Below are 26138 nucleotides of genomic sequence, written 5' to 3'. Positions count from 1 at the left end.
GGCAAACCGAATCCAGCAGCACATCAAAAAGCCTATCCACCACGATCAAGTTGGCTTCATCCCTTGGATGCAAGGCTGGTTCAACATACACAAATCAATAAATGGAATCCATCACATAAACAGAACCAAAGACAAAAACCACGTGATTATCTCAATAGATGCAGAAAAGGCCTTTGACAAAATTCAACAGTCCTTCATGCTAAAACCTCTCAATAAACTAGGTATTGATGGGACATATCTCAAAATAATAAGAGCTATTTATGACAAACCCACAGCCAATATCATACTGAATGGGCAAAAACTGGAAGCATTCCGTTTGAAAACTGGCACAAGACAGGGATGCCCTCTCTCACCACTCCTATTCAACAGAGTGTTGGAAGTTCTGGCCAGGGCAATCAGGCAAGAGAAAGAAATAAAGGGTATTCAATTAGGAAAAGAGGAAGTCAAATTGTTCCTGTTTGCAGATGACATGATTGTATATTTAGAAAACCCTATCCTCTCAGCCCAAAATCTCCTTAAGCTGATAAGCAACTTCAGCAAAGTCTCAGGATACAAAATCAATGTGCGAAAATCACAAGCATTCTTATACACCAATAGCAGACAAACAGAGAGCCAAATCATGAGTGAACTCCCATTCACAATTGCTTCAAAGAGAATAAAATACTTAGGAATCCAACTTACAAGGGACATGAAGGACCTCTTCAAGGAGAACTACAAACCACTGCTCAAGGAAATAAAAGAGGACACAAACAAATGGAAGAACATTCCATACTCATGGGTAGGAAGAATCAATATTGTGAAAATGGCCATACTGCCCAAGGTAATTTATAGACTCAATGCCATCCCCATCAAGCTACCAATGACTTTCTTCACAGAATTGGAAAAAACTACTTTAAAGTTCATATGGAACCAAAAAAGAGTCCGCATTGCCAAGACAATCCTAAGCCAAAAGAACAAAGCTGGAGGCATCATGCTACCTGACTTCAAACTATAGTACAAGGCTACAGTAACCAAAACAACATGGTACTTGTATCAAAACAGAGATATAGACCAATGGAACAGAACAGAGCCCTTGGAAATAATACCACACATCTACAACCATCTGATCTTTGACAAATCTGAGAAAAACAAGCAATGGGGAAAGGATTCCCTATTTAATAAATGGTGCTGGGAAAACTGGCTAGCCATATGTAGAAAGCTGAAACTGGATCCCTTCCTTACACCTTATACAAAAATTAATTCAAGATGGATTAAAGACTTAAATGTTAGACCTAAAACCATAAAAACCCTAGAAGAAAACCTAGGCAATACCATTCAGGACATAGGCATGGGCAAGGACTTCATGACTAAAACACCAAAAGCAATGGCAACAAAAGCCAAAATTGACAAATGGGATCTAATTAAACTAAAGAGCTTCTGCACAGCAAAAGAAACTACCATCTGAGTGAACAGGCAACCTACAGAATGGGAGAAAATTTTTACAATCTACCCATCTGACAAAGGGCTAATATCCAGAATCTACAAAGAACTTAAACAAATTTACAAGAAAAAATCAAACAACCCCATCAAAAAGTGGGCAAAGGATACGAACAGACACTTCTCAAAAGAAGACATTTATGCAGCCAAAAAACACGTGAAAAAATGCTCATCATCACTGGCCATCAGAGAAATGCAAATCAAAACCACAATGATACCATCTCATGCCAGTTAGCATGGAGATCATTAAAAAGTCAGGAAACAACAGGTGCTGGAGAGGATGTGGAGAAATAGGAATGCTTTTACACTGTTGGTGGGAGTGTAAACTAATTCAACCATTGTGGAAGACAGTGTGGTGATTCCTCAAGGATCCAGAACAAGAAATACCATATGACCCAGCCATCCAATTACTGGGCATATACCCAAAGGATTATAAATCATGCTGCTATAAAGTCACATGCACGCATATGTTTATTGTGGCACTATTCACAATAGCAAAGACTTGGAACCAACCCAAATGTCCAACAATGATAGACTGGATTAAGAAAATGTGGCACATATACACCATGGAATACTATGCAGCCATAAAAAATGATGAGTTCATGTCCTTTGTAGGGACATGGATGAAGCTGGAAACCATCATTCTGAGCAAACTATCGCAAGGACAGAAAACCAAACACTGCATATTCTCACTCATAGGTGGGAATTGAACAATGAGAACACTTGGACACAGGGTGGGGAACATCACACACTGGGGCCTGTCATAGGGTGGGGGGCGTGGGGAGGGATACCACTAGGAGATATACCTAATTAAATGACAAGTTAACGGGTACAGCACACCAACATGGCACATGTATACATATGCAACAAACCTGCATGTCGTGCGCATGTACCCCATATCTTAAAGTATAATAATAAAATAAATAAATAAATAAACTAGGTATTAAAGGAACACACCTCAAAATAACCAGAGCCATCTATGAAAAACCCACAGCCAACATTATATTGAACAGGGAAAAGCTGGAAGCATTCCTCTTGAAAACTTGACACAAGAAAAGGATGCCCTCTTTCACAACTTCTATCCAAGACAATATTGGAAGTCTTGGCCAGAACAATCAGTCAAGAGAAAGAAATGAAGGACATCCAAGTAGGAAGAGAGAAAGTCAAACTATCCCTGTTTGGAGACAACATGATTCTATATCTAGAAAACTCCAGAGCCTCATCCCAAAAACTCCTTAAGTTAATAAACAACTTCAGCAAAATTTTAGGACACAAAATCAACATTAAAAAATCACTAGCACTCCTATACACCAACAACAGCCAAGCTGAGAGTAAAATCAGGAACACAATCCCATTTACAACTGTCACAAAAAGAATAAAATACCTAGGAATACAGCTAACCAGGGAGATGAAAGATCTCTACAATGAGAATTACAAAACACTGCTTAAGGAAATCAGAGATAACACAAGCAAATGAAAAAACATTACATGCTCATGGATACGAAAAATCAATATCTTTACAGTCACCATACTGCCCAAAGCAATGTACAGATTCAATGCTATTCCTATCAAATTGCCAGTGACACTCTTCACAGAACTAGAAAAAAATACTTTAAAATTCAATGGTACCCAAAAAGAGCCTGAATAGTCAAGGCAATTCTAAGCAAAAGAACAAAGCTGGAGGCATCATGTTACCTGCCTTCAAACTATACTACAGGGCTACAGTAACCAAAACAGTACGGTACTGGTACAAAAACAGACACATAGACCAATGGAATAGAATAGGGAGCTCAGAAATAAGGCTACACACCTATAATTATGTGATCTTCAACAAAGTTGACAAAAATAAGCAATGGGGAAAGGTGCTGGGATAACCTGCTAGCCATATGCTAGCCATATATCTTACACCAGATATAAAAATCAACTCAAGATAGATAAAAGACTTAAATGTAAAACCCAAAACTATAAACACCCTGGAAGACAACCAAGGCAACACTACTCTAAACATAGGAATGGGCAAAGATTTCATGACAAAGACACCAAAAGCAATAAAAACAAAAGCAAAAATTGACAAATGGTATCTAATTAAACGTAAGAGCTTCTGCAGAGCAAAAGAAAGCATCAACAGAGTAAAAAGACAATCTAAAGAATGGGAAAGAAATATTTGCAAACTATGCATCTGACAAAGGTCCAATATGCACCATCTATAAGAAACTTTAATTTACAAGAAAAAAAGCAAAGAACCCCATTAAAAAGTGGGCAAAGGACATGAACAGACACTTCTCAAAAGAAGACATACACATGGCCAATAAGCATATGAAAAAAAAGCTCAACATCACTATCATTAGAGAAATGCAAATCAAAACCACAATGAAATATCATCTCACACCAGTCAGAATGGCTATTATTAAAAAGTAAAAAAATAACAGGTGCTGTCAAGGTTGTGGAGAAAAAGAAATGTTTATACACTGGTGATGAGAGTATAAATTAGTTCAACCATTGTAGAAAGCAGTGTGGTGATTCCTAAAAGACCTGAAAACAGAACTACCATTTGACCTAGGAATCTCATTATTGGGTATATACCCAAAGGAATATAAATCATTCTGCCATAAAGACATATCCGCAAGTATGTTCATCGCAGCACTATTCACAATAGCAAAGACATGGAATCAACCTGAATGCCCATCAATGGTAAACTGGAAAAAGAAAATGTGATACATATACACATACATATACATATACATGAAGGTGCCAGATTTTTTGCATTTTTGTGTTTTTTTGTTGGTGATTTTGCTGTTTAAAGGGTCCCAGTGCCTAGTGCCGAAGTGCTATTTAGTGTTCCTAAGCACAAGAAGGCTGTAACACACCTCATGGAGAAAATGCATGTCTTAGATAAGCTTTGTTCAGACGTGAGTTATAGTGCTGTTGGGTGTGAGTTTAATATTAATGAATCAACCGTATATATTAAATAAGGTGTCTTTAAACAGAAACATACATAAATCAAACTTATGTATTGATCAGTTGACAAAAATGTGGCCAGAGATTAGTGGGAACCTAACCCTATATTTCCTCTAAGACCAGTGGTTCAGTATTCACTAATTCAGTGTTTGTGGTGACTTTATAGTCCTAATTACTGTGAATAATGAGAACCGACTATAAATAGATTAGGTCAAACGCTCAGTGATTAACTTGCAAATGTTCAAATTGCCCATAAAAACACAACTGTAAAAATAATTGTTATGAAAACACAACTGTAAAAATAATTCTTAATACATTTATGTTTAGATAACATTTTATCATTTCTCACTGTTGGTACAATTGTGAAACTGCCTATGATATATAAGACCTCAGACACCTAAAAAGCAAAGAGATAAAAATATGTTGGAACGGGAGAATATCTCAAAGATGGTCTAGCACCTCTACTTTTGAAGCTATTTTTCTCTACTGCTTTGGAATGGCACTGATGCCATGGCTCCTTTCTTTACTTCCTTCAGGCCTCTATTCATATGTCATCTTATCACTGAGGCATTCTCTGATCCGCCTCTATAAAGAGCCCCTCAACTTCCATTCCCTTTACTCAGCTTTATTTTCCTCCGTTGCTGTTATCATCATCTGACATATAACCAATCTATTTATTTGCTATTGTTTATCTCCTCCAACAAGATTGGAACCTCTATAGGGGCAAGTACCTGTAACATGCAAGGAAAGGAGAAATGGTGCACTATTAGCTTGTCATAGTCATCTGAAAAATATCAAGTACCTTCCTGAAAACATCTGGCACCTAGAACAGTGCATGGAACAAAGCAGGCATGCAAATAAATATCTGTGAAACAAACTACTAAATGAAAACAATAATGGATTCATAGGAGCTCAGTGCATGGTAAAAATTAGTCACATATGGCACTAGGTATCCTGGAATAAGGACATAAAATACTTCAGAAACTATATCTTTGCTGCTAGAAATATTTTTTTAAGTAAGACAAATTTGGAATTGACTTCCTAATTCCTACACTTTGTAGTAAAGAAAGGCCATCTATATCCTCTATGCATGTAACTTTAAGAAAAGTTTCCTTTGTATTAAAAAATCCAAACTTACGAAATAAAGAAAGTAGAGGACTTTTTACATATAGAAGAGGTTTTTTCATTTAAAAATGGTTTCATTTCAGAAATTCTTTAGATGGTAAGCTTTCCTAGAATATAGCAAGTATCATTTACCAAAAATATATGAGCTACACAAAAAATTTTAGGCTCATATCTGCTAATAGAAGTAGTGCTATTTTTGTAAACTCACACTTAAAATGTTTAATCCCTCTTCCATACTTCCATCCCAGCAGGGATGCTATTCCCCTACTCCCTGTTTGAACTGCCATTTTAACCTGGTTTCTTACCAAATTATTCAGCTATGATGAGAGTTTGATTTTGAGTGAATAAGTATTAATATCATTCTGAAAAAATTATGTTACTACTAGTGTTGGCACATATTAGCACATACACACATGCAAATACCTAGCCAATCATAATAATTCATGCAGGACAGATTACCAATGTCCTCCCCTTACCCTAATAAATGAAATGTATCCTTCTATAAATTAGAATGATGCCTCAGACCCCACAACTTTCAAAAATATATGCCATACCTGTGTGAATTGGTCACAGTCAACAACGCGGAAAGTTTTGCCATAAATTGTGATGTTTATTCCTCGATTTAGGTCTTTCCAATGGTAATGGTCACCCCGGTCATTCTTGGCTAGCCGCTGGCGTTTTATTAACTTGCCTTGAAGGATTCCAGAATTTTCTACAACAGGCTCTATGACAGACATGCTGTCATCTTCTAGATAATAGTAAATGTTCACTTGACGGATCCTATACTGTTCCTCAGTTGACATAGGAACATCTTCTTGGAAATAGGCATCAAATTTCAGTACCTATAACATGCAAGGAAAGGAGAAATGGTGTACTATTAGCTTGTCATAGTCATCTGAAAAATATCAAGTACCTTCCTGAAAACAGAACCACACAGGGAGATTTTAACACTCATCACTCCTATCCTGTAAATCTTGATACTCTAAAACTACAGATACTGCAAACTATAGTCCATGGGACAAATCTAACCTGCCACCTGTTTTTTTTATGACCTGCAAGGTAAGAATGGGTTTTACATATTTAAGTGGTTTAAAAAATTTTTAAAAATGTTTCATAACACATGGAAATTATAAAAATTTAAATTTTCAATCCACAAATAATTATGTAAATAATTTATGCTTTTTTGTTAACAGCTGCTCTCCCATTACAAGGGAAGAGTTGGAATAGTTGTGACAGAGATACACAGACTAAATTGTGTCCCCCTCATCCCCAAAATTCATATGTTGAACCCCTAACCCTCAATGTGACTATATTTGGAGACAGGATCCTTAGGAGGTAATTAAGGTTAAACCAGATCTTAAGGATAGAGGTATGCCACCTTTAAGTCTAATCCCATAGAACTGGTGGCCTTAGAAGAGAAGAAGAGAAAGAGAGTTACTTCCCTCCCCTAACTCCCACATGTACACACCAAGGTAAGGCCACATGAAGACATAGCAAGAAGACCGCTGTATGCAAGCCAGGAAGAGAGCCCTCACCAGAATTCAAACCAGCTGGCACCTTGATCTTGGACCTCCAACCTCCAGAACTGTGAGAAAATAAATTCTATTATTTAAACCACTCAATCTGTGGTATTTTGTTGTGGCAGACTACGCAGGCTAAAACCACTGCAATGGCCAAAATATATGCTAACTGCCCCTTTACAGAAAAAGTTTGCTGACATCTGCTTTAAATACTCACAATGTGTATAAACTATTTATTGCATATGTTCCTTGGTGAGAATACATTTTAAAGGACTTAACTCTACTAGCTTCACCTCCATGTCAAAAGTCCCTCCCAGAACTTCTGGGAAGAGTAAAAAATCTTGGATAAGATTGCGATTTTTGGTTTCAAACTGAAAATGAAGGCTTAATTGCACTTCTTTAGAAGTGTAGTCCTTTGTAAATGTATATTAATTACGTTCATTATTATAAACTTTATATGAATGACTTTCACATCATCAATCCACTACAGAATCTTTGAAGGGTGTGTACATACCCTCATCATCAATCCGCTATACAATCTCTAAAAGGTGTGTAAATACCCTCCTTGTGCTCAGGAACATATATATTACATTGAGCAAACCATTGGTCCTCTGGGGAGCATCATCATCAATGTGAAGTCAACATGGTATCAATATATAGATTATACATTTAAAAAACATAAACTATGCCAGGCGCGGTGGCTTACGCCTGTAATCCCAGCACACCGGGAGGCCGAGGCAGGCAGATCACCTGAGTTAAGGTGTTTGAGACCAGTCTGGCCAACATGGTGAAACCCCGTCTGTACTAAAAATACAAAAATTAGCCAGGCTTGGTGGTGGGCAACTGTAATTCCACCTACTTGGGAGGCTATGGTAGGAGAATCATTTGAACCCAGGAGGTAGAGGCTGCAGTGAGCTGAGTTAGCGCCACTGCACTCCAGCGTGGGTGACAGAGTGAGACTCCATCTCAAAAAAATAAAAAATAAAAAGCATAAAACAATATTATAAAAAGCATATGTTAACATGCTTTGGGATTTTTAAATTTCTGTTATTTTGTCTCTGTTTTTAATGTGTCTTTTCAAGGAGAGAAAGTATTAGAATGGGATTCTAAGCAGGCAAGATAGTTTACCCAAGCCTCTACTAGAATAAGAGAAACAAATCAAGAAGATCCTAAATGAAACACAAATATGGCTTGATAAATGGAAAGATGAAATAATTCTATACACGGACACTGTTGCTAAAAAAAAAATGGGTAGCGTAACTACTGTGGAAAAACAAGATAAAAACCAAGAGAACTGGCAAGTGCATACAAGTGCATGGGAGAAATATGAATATAATGAAGGCCTTAAAACTCATAATAAAAAGATAAAATGGACAAGTGCAGTGGAATGTTTGAAGGAGAAAAATAACATGGTAAAAGCAAAGGACAGATAATGTTGAAGTAACATTTTAGACCAACTGCAAAGAACTGAAAGGGGGGACATGATCATAGTAATTCATATATAAAATGGCCTGTATCTGAGCCATATATTTATAAATACATAAAATGTTAAAGCTGAACTGATCAGCTAGCCCAACCCCACTTATTTTATAAAGGAGGAAACTGAGACCCAGGGTGGTAAGGTGGTGTGCCTGAGGCCATGTAAGGGGTTAGGGCCAGAACTGGAACTGAAATTCAGACTATTAACTCACAACCCAATACTCTCTCCACACATCTTGCTACTTCTCAGGTAACAAATGCTATCGTGGTTCCAAGAAGGAATCTGTGTGGGCTAAAGTGGTCAGAGAAAGCTTAACTAGGAGGAAACAAAAGATGTATTAGACTTGAAGAGTGAAAGATTTTAGATCAGCAGAGGATACAAGGGGGGCTTCTAAGCAGTGGTAATAACAGAAGCAGAGGAAGGAAACCCAGCAGCAGTATGCAGGCTATGATGGAGGAGGAAGTACTAGGCATGGCAATCAGACTGAAAGCCCCTTCAATAGTCCAGGTCTGCAGTAATTAATTACCAGCAATGGAAAAGCAGAAGTCTGACTGGATTGACAGTAAGGAAGTGGGAAGGTGGAAGCAGATGAGGTGTTGAGGAAAACCCAGTGCTGGCGATATAGTGGTGATCTCATAGAAATGTAAACATAAGGAGAAGATAATTTGGGTATGGCAGATGGTGAGTTTGATTTTAGACTTACTGAATTTAAGTGACAGCACAAGTTGTGTACTGCAGGGGGTAATTTATACTGCAGGACTGGGTTTAGGGTAAGAAGTAAATATTACAGAACATTCAAGGATAATGCAAACATTTTTGGCCAAGCAACTGAAAGCATAGAATTACTATCAAATTGATATGAAGAAGATTGCTGCAGAACAGATTTTGGGGGTAAGAAGACAAAATTGGGAGTTCAGTTTTAGATATGCTTAATTTGAGATATTTATTAGACATTCAAGACAAGATGGCAAATAGGCATTTATGTATACATATGTTTAGAGGACAACTTATCATCATAAAGAGGACATTTCAAGCCATGAACCTGGACAACTCACCAAAGGAGTGAGAAGAGAATCACAGAGAAGATAACCAAAGATCGAGTCTGTGGCCACAGCCATGCTCCCAAACCATCTGTTTTCTAAGATTGGTGGGCATGAAAATGCCTATGGCAACAGGAAGTTGGCCTGAGAATGGGAGGCAAGGAGATACACATATATATATATGGTCTTGTTATATGTGTGTGTATATATATATATATGTATGTATATATATATATATATATATATGGTCTCAGGTAAAGAATATGCTAACCGAAAAGAATTACTTAATTGTTAATTTTTAAAAGGCACTTACCTATTTATTAAGAACAGAATTAAGAGTTCTGTGCTCCTCCCACAAAGAATGAATGGGGTAGAAGAGTTAATGTAGAAAAGCTCTTTGGAAAGTTTCCCTGGAATCATGGCAGATGGAAGGTAGGACTAGATTGCAGCTCCCACTCAGACGGGCAGAGCAGCGTGTGAAGGCTTGCACTGTGAACTTTTTTGCTCCAGGATAACTGCAGGAATAAATTAGGTAAGCAGAGAGAATCCACAGACCCTCTGAAGGAAGCAAATTGCTCTTGCAGGACCCGGGAGACATCCCAAATACTGTGAGTGCCCAAACTATGGAAGTGGGAAAGGGAGATCATCTGTCCCCGAACACACACCCCCACTGAGGAACCTGAAGGTCTAGATTACAGGAGAAGATTCTGACCTTACCTGGAGCTGGGTCAATTCAGAGAGGCGAGTGAAATACGGGGGTAGAGGAAGCAGCGGGAAAAGTCCTATGGTCTCCCTGGGGTCCCCTACCAAGCCATTTCTGCCTTGCTTCACAGGGGTACTTGGGGAGGGCAGCCAGAGGCACTGGGAAAAGGCCACAGGAAGAAGGGAACCTCCAGCTGAACTGTGTAATGATTTGAACCAATTAAGAAGTCTCCTGGCCAGAACTCGGGAGAAGGTGTGAATCCATTGTACAGATTCCACAGGTGGGGGAAGAAGGAAAGCCCCACTTGCTTTCAAAGCTGGGAGGCAGGTAGCCTGGGGCAAGTTCTCAGCCTTGCTCGCCCACTGCCTGGAAACAGATTTGGTGCTGTTGGAGAGGGGCGGGACAGTGGGAGTGAGATTGGACCTTTGGGTTGCATGGGAGCTGGGTGAGGTCTATGACTGCTGGCTTTCCCCCACTTCCCTGACAACCTGAAGTACACAGTAGAGGCAGCCATAATCTTCCTAGGAACACAACTCCATTGACCTCAGACCCTCACCCCCATCCTCCACAGCAGCCACAGCAAGACCTGCCCAAGGAGAGTCTGAGCTCAAACACATCTTGCCCTGCGCCAACCTAACGGTCCTTCCCTACCCACCCTGGTAACTGAAGACAAAGGGCATATACTCTTGGGAGTTCTAGGGGCCCACCCACTGCCTGTTCCCCCCATACTACCACAGCTAATGCTATCTTGAAAACACCACCTCCTGGCAGGAGACCAACCAGCACAAAAATAGTACATTAAACAACCAAGGCTAAGGACCCTCACAGAGTCCGTTTCACCCTCCTGCCACCTCCACTGGAGCAGGTGCTGGTATCTATGGCTGAGAGACCCACAGACGGCTCACAGCACAGGACTCGGTGCAGACAACCCCCAGTACCAGCCTGGAGCCTGGCAGACTTGCTGGATGGCTAGATCCAGAAGAGAGATAACAATCACTACAGCTCGGCTCTCAGAAAGCCACATCCATAGGAAAAGGGAGAGAATGCTACATCAAGGGAACACCCCGTGGGACAAAAGAATCTGAACAACAGCCTTGAGCCCTAGACCTTCCCTCTGATAGAGTCTACCCAAATGAGAAGGAACCAGAAAACCAACTCTGGTAATATGACAAAACAAGGTTCTTTAATGCCCCCCAAAAATCACACTAGCTCACCAGCAATAGATTGAAACCAAGAAGAAATCCCTAATTTACCTAATAATTTAGAAGGTTAGTTATTAAGCTAATCAGGAAGGCACCAGAGAAAGGCAAAGCCCAATTTAAGGAAATAAAAAAGATACAAGAAGTGAAGGGAAATGTTTTTCAATGAAATAGCATAAATAAAAAACAATCAAAACTTCAGGAAACAATGGATGTGCTTATAGAAATGCAAACTGCTCTGGAAAGTCTCAGCAATAGAATCAAACAAGCAGAAGAAAGAACTTCAAAGCTCAAAGACAAGGTTTTCTAATTAACCCAATCCAACAAAGACAAAGAAAAAAGAATAAGAAAATATGAACAAAGCCTCTAAAAAGTTTGGGATTATGTTAAATAACCAAACCTAAGAATAATCAGCATTCCTGAAGAAGAAAAATCTAAAAGTCTGGAAAACGTATTTGGGGGAATAATCAAGGAAAACTTCTCTAGACATCCAAACACAAGAAGCTCAAAGAATACCTGGGAAATTCACTACAAAAAGATCATCACCTAGGCACACTTTCCTCAGGTTATTTAAAGTTAAGATGAAGGAAAGAATCTTAAGAGCTGTGAGACAAATGCACCAGGTAACCTATAAAGGAAAACCTATCAGATTAATAGCAGTTTCTCAGCAGAAACCCTACAAGCTAGAAGGGATTGGGGCCCTATCTTCAGCCTCCTTAAACAAAAGAATTATCAGCCAAGAATTTTGTATTCAGTGAAACTAAGCTTCATAAATGAAGGAAAGATACAGTCTTTTTCAGAAAAACAAATTCTGAGAGAATTTGCCACTACCAAGCTAGCACTACAAGAACTGCTAAAAAGAGCTCTAAATCTTGAAACAAATCAAAACACATCAAAACAGAACCTCTTTAAAGCATAAATCTCACAGGACCTATAAAACAAAAATACAATTAAAAACAAAAAACAAAAAATCCAGGTATACAGACAACAAATACCACGATGAACAGAATGGTATCTCACATCTTAATACTAATGTTGAATGTAAATAGCCTAAATGCTCCAATTAAAAGATACAGAATCGCAGAATGGATAAGAATTCACCAACCATCTGCTGCCTTCAAGAGACTCACCTAATACATAAGGACTCATGTAAATTTAAGGTAAAGGGGTGGACAAAGAAACTCCATGCAAATGGACACCAAAAGCGAGCAGGAGTAACTATTCTTATATCAGACAAAACAAACTTTAAAGCAACAGCAATTAAAAAAGACAAAGAGGGACATTATATAATGATAAAAGACCTGTCCAACAGGAAAATGTCATAATCCTAAATATATATGCACCTAACACTGGAGCACCCAATTTATAAAACAATTACTAATAGACCTAAGAAATGAGATAGACAGCAACATAATAATAGGGGGGGACTTCAATACTCCACTGACAGCACTAGCTAGGCCAAGACAGAAAGTCAACAAAGAAACAATGGATTTAAACTATACCCTGGAACAAATGGACTTAATATATTTACAAAACATTCTACCCAACAACCGCAGAATATACATTCTATTCAACAGCGCATGGAACTTTCTCCAAGACAGACCATATGATAGGCCACAAAATTAGCCTCAATAAATTTAAGAAAATTGAAATTATATCAAGCACTCTCTCAGACCATAGTGGAATAAAATTGGACGTCAACTCCAAAAGGAACCTTCAAAACCATGCAAATACATGGAAATTAAATAACCTGCTCCTAAGTGAGCTTTGGGTCAAAAATAAAATCAAGATGGAAATTAAACAATTATTCGAACTGAATGACAATAATGACACAACCTATCAAAGCCTCTGGGATACAGCAAAGGCAGTGCTAAGAGAAAAGTTCAAACCCCGAAACGCCTACATCAAAAAGTCTGAAAGAGCACTAACAGACAATCTAAGGCCACACCTCAAGGAACTAGAAAAACAAGAACAAACCAAACCCAAACCCAGCAGAAGAAAGAAAATAACCAAGATCAAAGCAGAAACAAATGAAATTGAAACAAACAAACAAAAAAAAAAACAAAAGATAAATGAAACAAAAAGCTGGTTCTTTGAAAAGATACATAAAATTGATAGACCATTAGCAAGATTAACCAAGAAAAGAAGAGAGAAAATCCAATAAGCTCAATTAGAAACAAAATGGAAGATATTACAACTGACACCACAGAAATACAAAAGGTCATTCAAGGCTACTATGAACACCTTTACGCACATAAACTAGAAAACTAGAGTAGATAGATAAATTCCTGAAAGATAAAACCCTGCTAGCTTAATTCAGGTAGAATTAGATACCCTGAACAGACCAACAACAAGCAGCAAGACTGAAATAATTAAAAAATTACCAGCAGGAAAAAGTCCAGGACCAGACAGATTCACAGAATTCTACCAGATATTCGAAGAAAAACTGGTACTATTGGCACTATTCTACAAGATAGAGAAAGAGGGAATCCTCCCTAAATCATTCTATGAAGGCAGTATCACCCTAATACCAAAACCAGGAAAGGACATAACCAAAAAATAAAACTATAGACTGATATCCCTGATGAACATAGATGCTAAAATCCTTAACAAAATACTAGCTAACCGAATTCAACAACATATGAAAAAGATAATCCACCACGATTAAGTGGGTTTCATACCAGGGATGCAGGGATGATTTAACATACGCAAGTCAATAAATGTGATACACCACATAAACAGAATTAAAAACAAAAATCACATGATCATCTCAATAGATGCAGAAAAAGCAATCAACAAAATCTACTACCCCTTTCTGATTAAAATTCTCAGCAAAATAGATACAAGGGACATACCTCAATGTAATAAAAGCCATCTATGACAGACCCACAGCCAACATAATGCTGAATGGGGAAAAGTTGAAAGCATTCCCTCTGAGAACTGGGACAACATAAGGATGCCCACTCTCTCCACTCCTCTTCAGCACAGTACTAGAAGTCCTAGGCAGAGCAATCAGACAACAGAAAGAAATAAAGGTCATCCAAATAGGTAAAGAAGTCAAACTGTCACTGTTCACTGATGATATGATTGTTTACCTGGAAAATCCTAAAGACTCCTCCAGAAAGCTCCTAGAACTGATAAAAGAATTCAGCGAAGTTTCGGGATACAAAATTAATATACACATATCAGTAGCTCTTCTTTACACCAACAGCGACCAAGCTGAGAATCAAATCAATAACTCAACCCCTTTTACAATAGCTGAAAAACAAACAAACAAACAAAAACTTAGAAATATACCTAACCAAGGAGGTGAAAGACCTCTACAAGTAAAAATACAAAACACTGCTGAAAGAAATAACAGATGACACAAATAATGGAACAAATAATGGAAACACATTCCATGCTGATAGGATGGGAATCAACATTGTGAAAATGACCATACTGCCAAAAGCAATCTAAAAATTCAATGCAATTCCCATCAAAATACCACTATCATTCTTCACAGAATTAGAAAAAACAATCCTAAACTTCATATAGAACCAAAAAAGAGCCCGCATAGCCAAAGCAAGAATAAGCAAAAAGAATAAACCTGGAGGCATCACACTACCTGATTTCAAACTATACTATAAGACCATAGTTACCAAAACAGCATGGTACTGGTATAAAAATAGGCACATAGACCAATGGAATAGAACAGAGAGCCCAGAAATAAAGCCAAATACTTACAGCCAACTGATCTTTGACAAAGCAAACAAAAACATAAAGTGAGGAAAGGACACCCTATTCAACAAATTGTGCTGGGATAATTGGCAAGCCACAAGTAGGAGAATAAAACTGGATCCTCATCTCTCACCTTATATAAAAATCAACTCAAGATGGATCAAGGACTTAAATCTAAGACCTGAAACTATAAAAATTCTAGAAAATAACATTGGAAAACCCCTTCTAGACATTGGCTTAGGCAAGGGTTTCATGACCAAGAACCCAAAAGCAAATGCAATAAAAACAAAGATATATAGCTGGGACTTAATTAACCTAAAGAGCTTTTTCACGGCAAAAGAACAGTCAACAGAGTAAACAGACAACCCACAGAGTGGGAAAAAATCTTCATAATCTATACATCTGACAAAAGATTAATATCCAGAATTTACAATGAACTCAAACAAATTAGCAAGGAAAAACAAAGAAGCCCATCAAAAAGTGGGCTAAGGACATGAATAGACAATTCTCAAAAGAAGATATATAAATGGCCAACAAACATATGAAAAAATGTTCAACATCACTAATGATCAGGGAAATGTAAATCAAAACCATAATGCGATATCATCTTAGTCCTGCAAGAATGGCCATAATCAAAACATCATAAAATATTAGATGTTGGTGTGGATGCAATGAACTGGGAACTGCTGGTGGGAATGTAAACTAGTACAACCACTATGGAAAACAGTGTGAAGATTCCTTAAAGAACTAAAAGTAGAACCACCATTTGATCCAGCAATCCCACTACTGGGTATCTACCCATTGGAAAAGAACTCATCACACAAAAAAGATACTTGTACATGCATGTTTATAGCAGCACAATTTGCAACTGCAAAAATGTGGAAACAACCCAAATACCCATCAATCAATAAGTGGACAAAGAAAATGTGATATATATGATGGAATACTATTTAGCCATAAAAAGGAATGAATTAATAGCATTCACAGTGACTTGGATGAGACTGGAGACTATTATTCTAAGTGAAGTAACTCAGGAATAGAAAACCAAACATTGTATGTTCTCACTCATAAGTGGTAGCTAAGGTATGAGGATGCAAAGGCATAAGAATGACACAATGAACTTTGGGGACTCAGGGGGAAAGGGTGGGAAGGGGGTGAGGGATAGAAGACTACAAATTGGGGGCACTGTATACTGCCTGGGTGATGGGTGCACCAAAATCTCACAAATCACCACTATAGAACTTACTCATGTAACCAAACACGACCTGTTCCCCAATAACCTATGGAAATAAAAAAAATTGTTTTTAAAGTAGTGGGATAACATCAGCTTTCCCAGGTAGAATAAGAACTTGATTGTTACGTAGAAAGAAAAGAAAAATTATATTTAAATACTGTGTTTAAAAATATACTTTTCATGGAATTTTATAGCAGGCTGGGCTCCTGGTTATCATGTATTCTAACCTTCTGAGTTTATAGACGAGGAAATTAGAGATTGTGACTACAAGGTCACAGTGTTAGCTGGTAGGAGACCCAGAATTAGAATCCAGGTCTTCTAACTCCCAGGAAGTGCTCAGAATGCCACAATAAACATAAAAATATTTGTATTTACTTCAAGATGAAGGGGGGAAATGCTGCATAAATATTTTCATATCACACACAATTATAAAAAGCCAAGTCACATTTTTAATTTTACATTATTATAAGCATATATGTTACATGTTTGACTTGCCAATTTTCAGCAGTGACACAGACAAGAAATAAATTTTGTTAATTATTCATGTCATTTTAGAACTGATATTTATTGAGCACTAAATATATAATAAACTATATGTCTTTACCTTCATGAAGTATACACTCAGGTGGGACAGATAAACACTAAACAAATCAGCAACACAAATTATAATATAGTGCTGGGAAGGGAAAAAAAAAAAAGAGAGGGAAGTGATATAGAAAAATGAGGAGGAACTGCCATAGCAGAGTGGCCAGGAAAAGCCTCACTGAAAGGAAAGATGGAGTCAGCCACTTAAGGATGGTGGGGAAGCTATTTCAGATAGGAGAAATGCCATGTACAAAAAGGCCCTGAACTGGAATTTTCAAATGCTGCCATTTCAAGGAAATCAGTAAAAATAAATCCAATGTATTGAAACATGATAGGTGAGAAAAAGGACCCAAGATGAGGCTGGGGAGAGAGCAGGGAGGGCCAGCTCCAGTAGGGCTGTGAGGAACCTGTAGAGTTGGATCTTTATAGATGATAGGGAAGCCATGGAAGTGTTTCAGTCAGTATGTGACATAATCTGATTTTCAAAAAATAAGCCTGGCTGCTCTGTGGAAAATAAATTTATGGTAATAGTGAGGATAAAAATAAGTAAATGAATTAGTTACATATTTTAGAAGCAGAAACAATAGAACTTGCTAATAGATTAGATGTGGATTGTGAGGGGAAAGAAGAATGAAAGATGACTTTCAAGTCACAGTGAGGTGAATGGTGGTAATGTTTACTGTATTGGTTAAGAAAGCCTGATGGCATTTTCCCAGAAAAATGACATAATCAGAGCTGAACTCTAGAGAATAAACAAGGCAGCATACCTGTTATAAGCATAAGGACTAGGAATGAGACTAAAACAACAGTTAGGTAGTCATTTGGCTTGTCTGAACTATGATAGTGGCAGAGGAAATGAAAGTGAGAGATATTTGACTTGGCAACTCATTAAGTGTGGAGGATAAAGGAGAGAAAAAGCCAAAGATGGCTCAGGTTTCAAGCTTGGATTACCTAGTGGAACCACACAGGGAAAGCAGATCTATGGGAAAAGGTGAGGGATAGAGATAAGTTAAAGACATACAGAACTTGAGGTACCAACAGTTCATCCAGGTGAAGATATCCCATGGGCCAGGGGGATACAGATCTGGAGTCTCAATGATGTCAAGAGTTGGAACTAAATAGTGACATTGTCTACGGTGAGGTGACGGTTGAAATCACGAAAGTGGGTGAGATCTCAAGAAAATTATATAAAGAATGAGATAGAACCTTGAAAATACTTGTAAGTTAAGAATTGAAAAGAGGAAGGGAGGCTAAAGAATAAGCAACCACATAGAAAGAAGGAGGAAAATGAGAGTCATGGAGGCAAAAGAAGAGCACAGTTTCAAGAAGGGAGGAAGGGTCAACAGTGTCAGATGGCATAAACAAGCCAAAGACAATGCTGGCAAAGTAAACCTCTCTAGATCTGGTAAAAGGACAGCACTGGCTACCTAGGAGAAAGTATTCTGGGGCTGTGGGTAGGGAGAAGTCAGATTGTAAGTGATTTGACAGTCAAGTGAGAAACAAAGTTCTCTTGCTTAAAGGCATCACAAGGTATTATAGAAAGAGGACAGGATGATATGACTCTAGCTAGAGAAGCAGTCACTAGAGTGTCTGAAATAGAAATAATATGAAACTTGAAGATGAAAAAGATGAAAGAAGAACATCAGAAATAAAGAGCTGGAAGTCAGTCTGGGAAACACAATATAGTGGGTGATGCTGGAATTATATAGGAGCAAGGGGAAAAGATGAGGGCACTTGGAATAGATGTCCTGGTCTTTATTACCTAAGTAAGAAATGAAGTTATATTCTGTCTATGAGGAACAGTCCTAAGAATTTCCAAAATACAGACAAATATGTTGGCTATTATGTGGACCTCTGGGTATTAGAGGTCCTTCATTTAAAATTAGAACCTTCATTTAATTCAGAGAAACCATAATTCCCTTATTATAAACAAACAAACTTAGTTTCAAAGTCATACATTTAGCTTCTCTCTACCCCATTATCTATGCTAAGGCTCATTTATCTAGAAATTGTGATGATCCAAGTAAAATGAATTGGAAAATAAAAATAATATTTTTATGTGCACTATCCTTAAAGAAATGAATTATGAATATTAAATAAGTACAAATTAAGTAACAACAATTAGTGTAAAATAACATAGAAAACAAAAAATAGGAAGCCTATTTCCTACTCAAGTGCAATTTCTCCTCTGAATTTTACTTTCTTATGACATATATCACTTTATCACCTTCTACTTTATAACAGTTACTTACTATACTTTTCAGTAAAAATTAAACATACCAGGATTCATATCTTGGTAATTATTTAGTGCCTATCCCACTTCTCTCTTGTATTTTCAGCCCTCTCCCTTCTCTGCTGATTTTGCAATGTCTGTCAAAGCCACAAATGAAACAAAAGAAACAAGCAAAAGGAAAAGATACATCCAATTATATAAATCATACTGTTTAGTGGATGTTTAGGTTCGGCCTATGAATGCATATGTGAATGTGTCCCTATAAATGAGTTAAGTGGGGAAGAGGAAATGATACGGATTCTAGTTGAGAGACTGAAATTGTTTAAAAATAAGTGACTATCATGTAAATGGCATAGCTCCTCCCCAGCCTCTAGCTTACAACAGGTACTCAATAAAAGTTGGCTGGCTGGATGAAAATGTTATAGACATTTAACACGAATAATAAAATAAAAATTAAGACAAGAAAATAAACAGACTAAGAGAAAATTAAGAAAGCTAACTTATCAAAACTGATCAGTACTTCTCAGAACCAGTTACACATAAAGCTCATCTGGAAATTAGAACTGATGAGGGTTGGAATAACGTAACTTTCTTAAAAATCTCGCCAGTGATTCTGCTACATGGTCAGGGCTAGGGCTACTTCACTTTAGTGAAAAGAGGAGGCTCATTGACAAGGAAAAACAAGAATGATGTGGTAATGTCAATAGATGGAAATGAGGAAACTCACACTGCAAAAACATAAAGATAAATGAGAAACAAACAAAAATGTTATACCACCCATTGGTTATGTAATATCAAACATGAAATGTTCCCTGAAAACCAAAAACTTATGGAGACTGCCTGCAGAAAACTGACAATAGATGGAGTCATTGTTTTCATAATGATATTCTGCATCTCATGAAGATTAGATATGTCACCATTACAGAATACAGTACCTTTAAAAAGTGGAAAACACACGGCTGATAAACATAGAATATAAATTCAAGAATTCAGAATTATAGCCAACTTTTCTTTAACTGCATTTGGAAAATAGTCTGGTGAAGTCTACAGGGAATTACTTTACTCCCTGTAATCAGCTTCCTGACTAAAGAAAGCCTCTTTTTAGCCTGAGTTCAGCTGTCCATGACTAAGGGTTAAGGCATCTGAACAATTTTCTCCTCAGAGCACTTTGGAAATTCTGTGGTTTACTGTTTTAACTTTTTTGCAAGCAGTTGGCTCTCAGACCCTAATTCAAGGGGTACCCTAAAATTCCAGATGATACCTTTTTGTCAAAGGCCACATGCGCAGGAATAAAATCCGCAGGTGGGGCTTGTTTAGGTTGGCCATAAGTTAAGACTGGTGCCTTACTGGCCAACTCATCCAGCTCAGCCTGGGACAGCTGGTTGAACTGGAGCCGGTCTCCGCCTATCCCAACTGTTGGACGTCGAACAATTGCATAGCCGTTCCTGTAGCCCAGCGTCTGACTTCTGTGGAAGGCTGTTTTCTGAAGAAGAAAAGAATGTGTCATTAATAACATTAGACAAATATTTGTTAGGTAAAAAAAAAACTAACTTTTAAAAATATAACTTAAATCTTTGCTTATAAGCATCACAAAACTTACATCAAGAAGCTTACCAACATTAAGGCTGGGCATGGTGGCTCGTGCCTATAATCCCAGAACTCTGGGAGGCTGAAGAGGGAGAATCACTTCAGCCCCAGAGTTCGAGACCAGCCTGGACAACAAGATGCTGTCTCTACAAAAACTAAAAAAAAAAAAAAAAAAAAAAAAAAATTAGCTGGGTGTGGTGGCTTGTGCCTATTATAGTCCCAGCTACTTGGGAGGCTGAGGTGGAAGGATCACTTGAGCCTGGGAGGTCCAAGCTGCAATAAGCTATGATTGAACCACTGCACTCCAGCCTGGGCAACAGTGAGACTCTGTCTCAAAAAAACAAAAGCTTACCTACATTAAAAGATTCTGTATTTTAAGTTAAAACACTTGAACAAGAACAAGGAGCGAAGTAGCCACCTAAGCTTAAAGTAAAATTTAAAGCTGTGCTCTGTAATGCCCAATTTAACTACCAATTCACCTTGCATGAGAGATTAAAAGAGTATCTCATCTATACTCTTAAGTTTTTCACTAGTCTTCTCATGTTTTTCATCTGATATCTGGGGCCGTAAAAACTGTAGAACCTAGAAGATATGGTTCTGTGAATTTTATTTTTACATGGAATGAATTTATTTTTACCTGTCCCTCTTGTCACAATGACAGTGATACATTCTTACAACTCTTTGGAAAGCAACTGGATGGTATATATTTAAAGTCTTGAACTCAATAATTCTACCCCGACCATTTATTTACGAATATGATTCAGAATTATGAGAAAGAACTATATGCCTGAAGCTGCCCATTACAATGGTAAATGTTGAAGACAATCTAAAAGACAGTCATATGAAGACATGAGTAAATGATCGAAAACTCACTCAATGGATTATGGTGCTGTCATTAAAATATTGATTTTAGAGATCAAGTGGCAACCTGGTGAAAATATTTATGATTTAATAAGCCTGAAAAAGCAACACATAAAATTATATGTGTACTGCAATTATAAGCATGGAAATATGTGCATGAAGAGACTGGTTTGGTCCTCCGTATTATACATTTCTAAATTATGTTGATTTTTTACAATGAACACATTTTTATTTAAAAGATTAAATAAAAAAGAGTAGAAAGGCAAATTAGAGGTTATGTTAATGGTTTCCTTTTTCTGTTGTGAGGATACTTTCACAATTACATATCTATAATATTCAAATATATATATAGATACAATTTAAGATTAATCATAAAAAATATTTTTATGAAAAAAACTTTCTACATCCTAATTGCTTTAGAGCCCAGCCTACCATCTTTCAAGATCTGTACTAACATGAAAGGTACAACAGAATAAACTTCTTTTGCTAAAAGGGTTATAAACTGTGGACATTTGTTTTTAAAGGTCATGTATTCAGAGTCACAAGTCAGTTGACAGGGACTGCTCCAGGTATATAGTAAACATGACATAGAACAAAATGCGCTGAGTTGACATCCTCATTGGGTAATTTATGGAACTTCAAGCTCTTCTTCCACCACCAAAGACAGAAGCAACATCAGTGACTTCAGTTTATTTCTTTGTTTTAGACAAATGTCTCTACCATCATTCAGCCATAACTCACAGGCACCCCAGGCAAGGCAACCTCGGCCCTTTCCACCCCTCTTGTCCATTATGGTTCACCTTCTGTGTGTCTTTTTTTTAAATCGTTTTCCCACTCCCCTTTAAAATTTTTTTAACTTCTTATCTGCATGTCTTTAGAATTACATTAATACATATTCAGTCCTTCACTGCTGAAGATATACTGACGATGCTTTTCAAATTTCAAATAGGGCAAATTGGTTGACACTTGGCCAGTGTATTTAAAATCTGAAATACGTCCAATGCACAGTTCTTCTTACTTGTAATACAGCAATATGTTTTTAGAGCTTTGCACTTCCATCCACACCTCTGTAATTCCCTGTATCAACTCAGCCCTGTCTACACTCACCAACACCAAAAGCTTAAGCTCATCCTGTATAGGGCAGGCAAGTGCCTACAACATTTTCTAAATTACATAAAACTGAAAAGTCCACTGAAACTAAAAATCTATGATGTTGTGTCTTAATGCAGGGATAATTACAGAGATTCAGAATACAAATTCTCTCACCAAACTTTCGATTTCATTCTAAATTGATTCTTCCGAAGAAAATAAATTGACAAAATATTTTAACTTTGTGAAGCTGGAGAGGAAGGCAAGAGTTTAAAGTATTAAACTATATAAACATAAACTACTGTTAGCTCATCTGTGATGATCAGTCTACTGAATCTCATTATTGATTTTTCAGCACATACATTTCAGTAGCCCCGTCAGAATTAAAACAAACCAAATAATTTTAAGAGCTAAACTGTGGCAAGAGTTTAAAAAAAAAAAAAGAATCCAAGCTGCTGCTACTTTTTAAAAAATTTTGTCTAGAAAATGCAAATAAAAACACAAGGTTGGGGAAGGAGCAAAACAAAATCTAAACAGGAATCTTTTTACAAAAACGTTAGAATAAAAAGAATAGAGCCGGGGAAGAATAAACAGCAACTAATCAATTCTTGAGGGAACTGGAAAGGAATATCTCTTACAAAGCAGGGAAAGATGCTTTGGGAGGAAGGTGAGCAAGTTTTGGGGAAAACCCGCAATGGAGAAAGAAAAGAATGGGGAGAGGATGGGACTAAATTGTGGAAAATGTAGAAGATGGAGAGAAAAGAATGGGGTTGGATGCAAGATAAAGAAGAAAGGAAAAAGACCTGGCGGAAAGAAGAGGAGCGGAATCGATATACATACAAAACAGGAAATGGAGCTGGGAGTGGGAGATACTACCGGGTACAGGATTCAGAAGAGGAAGAGGTGGGGCGGGAATGACGGACCTGTGGGAATGAGGATGAAGGTGCATAGTGGCGGGGGGGTTTAAGGGCGGCGATGGACGGAGACAGGTTATGATGTGAGAGAACGAGCTAGGGAGAGGGCCCAGAGATAGGTTGGGAGTAGGGTGGGGGAAATAGTGATCTAAAGGGACAAGAGGCAGGGGCTTGGAGGAGCAGGGCCGTAAGAAAGAACGCGGCTAACGGGATGAGAATGAAGGCGCCAACACACTGCCAAGATGGAGTGGGAAAAAACTAGAGAGGGATGAGGCGGAGGGCAAAGGATCGGAGAGAGGGGATGAGGATGGCTAGGGAAGAACGGCAGAAGTTCGGCCCAGAATAAAGAACAGGGTCAGGACAGAAGACGTGTTTGGAGAGAAGACAGACTTGAGTGGAGGGGAATGGAGGTGCACTGAGAGGGGAAACCTCCTGGGCTGCTGGAAGGTGGGGACAGGTGGGAGTCTGGCAGATAACTGCTCACCGTAGAGTCCTTAAAGGACGTGCCCGGAAGAAAGGGCAAGCCATGCACGGGATTGGACACCATTGCAGCCGGTACCACCGCCGCCACCTAGGTCCTGCTTCGTCCTCTCCGGTTGCCCAGGCGACGAGCAGCGTTCGCGGGCACCTCCAGGCTCCATGGTAACGCTAAACATCCGGAACTCCCACGAGCGGAAGGCGGGGCCAGGAGGCGCAGGCGTCACAGGAGGTTTGCGCGTGCGCCATCCGCAGGACTCCGCGTTCTCGCGGTAAGGGGGCCGCGGCCTTGGAGCGCGGCTAGTGGGCGTGGTTGTGTCGGCCCCTCCTCTTCCGCTTCGCCCCGCCCCGCTCCCGGAGGATGAGACGTGGGAGCTGTTGGGTGGCGCGGGGAAAGGCGGGTGTAGCGAGGCGGTAGTTCTCGCTGTGAGATCCGGGGTCCGAGCAGGCCCTTAGATGAGTTGCAGAGAGGGACGTTCCTTCTCTCCTTCCACCTAGTCCTGGCGGACCTCACTGCGCCCCGCCAACGCTGTGAGCTCAGGCACTCTTTTCTCCCCGCTCTGCCCCATTTCACACAGAAGTGTAAATGGTCGGTCCAGTTGGCAGTGCTACTAAACTAGACCCATGCTTCTTGTAGGTAGGGGCCGAGGATTACCCATGATTGTGTTTCTGTTGCTCAGGGATGGTCAATGAACTAATGCAATCATCTCATCCTTAATTCTCCCACTGCCACATTGTATTTTTCCCCTTTTAACTTTTTTTTAAAATCAATCTTTCTCTTTCTTTCTTTCTTTCTTTCCTTTCTTTTCTTTCTTTTTCCTTCCTTCCTTCCCTCCGTCCCTCCTTCCCTCCTTGCTTCCTTCCTTCCTTCCTTCCCTACTTCCCTCCTTCCGTAGAGATAGTGTCCCACTATGTTGTCCAAGCTGGTCTCGAATTCCTGGGGTCAAGCGATCCGCCCACCTCGCCTCCCAAAGTGCTGGGATTACAGGCATGAGCCACCGCGCCCAGCTCTCTTTATTCTACCATCAATCCCTTCGGTTAAACACCTTCGTTCTTGTAGGGAAAGCCTTGAATATGTGCTGCAGGGCAGGGTGCACTCTGATAGGTACTTGATTTTTGTTGACTGAAGAGCTGCAGGTTGAAGGGTGGTCACCTCAATCCCTCGTTTGTACCTGCAGCTGCAATGAAAAAGATCAGAACCACTAGGAGGAACACAGCTCCTTCAAAGAGAAAGACTAAGTCTTGGGAAAGAAGCAGATAAGTGAGGTGAAATATTGTCAGCATCATAGGTATAGCCTTTGATGCTTTTTACAAAACTTGCTTAAATTATTTTTTCTTAAAAGAAACATAATCCTATTCCTGAAACATTTTTTTGGTGGGGGGAAGAAAGCTATCCATCATTGCTGAGGAGCTTAAAAATAAAAAGTAATCAAAAGCCACGTGCCGAGAGATTTGGATTCATTAGGTCTGACATGGAGGCCAGGAATCTGATTTTTGTAACAGGCGTTTGTGACAAGCCAGTTTAGGAACATGATAGAGTAATAAGCCAGACACAGAAGGCATATCTCAGTGTCACAGGTAGTTTACTGCCAATACAGACAGCAGCTTTACTTTTATTGCTGCTTGTCAGAGCAAATCCCCCTGATGGGTTTCACTAATTTGTGTGACGCTCAGGAGGCCCAGGACATGAATGCATTAAGTGGCACCTGAGGCAGTTATTGATGCCTGCTTACCATACCCTGCCCAGAGAGTTTCTTTTCTAACTCTTCTCCCCTTACTACATCTGTTTCCTGTTCTTGTCCTTTTTTAAACCTCTTTTTCTTTTTCTGTAAGTACATTACCTTAATGCAGCAGTTTAATACATTTTTTAAAAACTTCAATGAAGTTTTTTTGCCTTTGGTGCTTTTTACAAAACTTGCTTATTTTTTTAAAAAATA

The 26138-nt window shown here is 38.6% G+C and overlaps 1 protein-coding gene across 5 annotated transcripts in view; it reads right to left on the bottom strand.

Annotated features, from left to right (window-relative positions):
• EFHC1 (EF-hand domain containing 1) overlaps positions 1-24732 on the bottom strand; it is a 72859-nt gene extending 48127 nt beyond the window's left edge. For 4 of the 5 annotated variants that reach the window (XR_010157467.1, XR_010157469.1, XR_010157468.1 and 1 more), the window contains exons 1-3: positions 24209-24732; positions 20535-20756; positions 6114-6401 (exon numbers count right to left, since the gene is read on the bottom strand). Coding sequence is in view for 2 of the 5 variants with exons in the window: in XM_016954670.4 (XP_016810159.1) it covers positions 6114-6401; positions 20535-20756; positions 24209-24271 (573 nt within the window). In the remaining 3 variants the exon portion in view is untranslated. 5 annotated transcript variants of the gene reach the window in all.
• Positions 24733-26138: the final 1406 nt, after the last annotated feature.

The sequence above is a fragment of the Pan troglodytes genome, chromosome 5 (genome assembly GCF_028858775.2).
Source record: "Pan troglodytes isolate AG18354 chromosome 5, NHGRI_mPanTro3-v2.0_pri, whole genome shotgun sequence".
In the NCBI taxonomy this organism is placed as follows: domain Eukaryota; kingdom Metazoa; phylum Chordata; class Mammalia; order Primates; family Hominidae; genus Pan; species Pan troglodytes.
The sequence above is the reverse complement of the archived record's forward strand: the minus strand, read 5'-3'. Positions and strand labels throughout refer to the sequence as shown.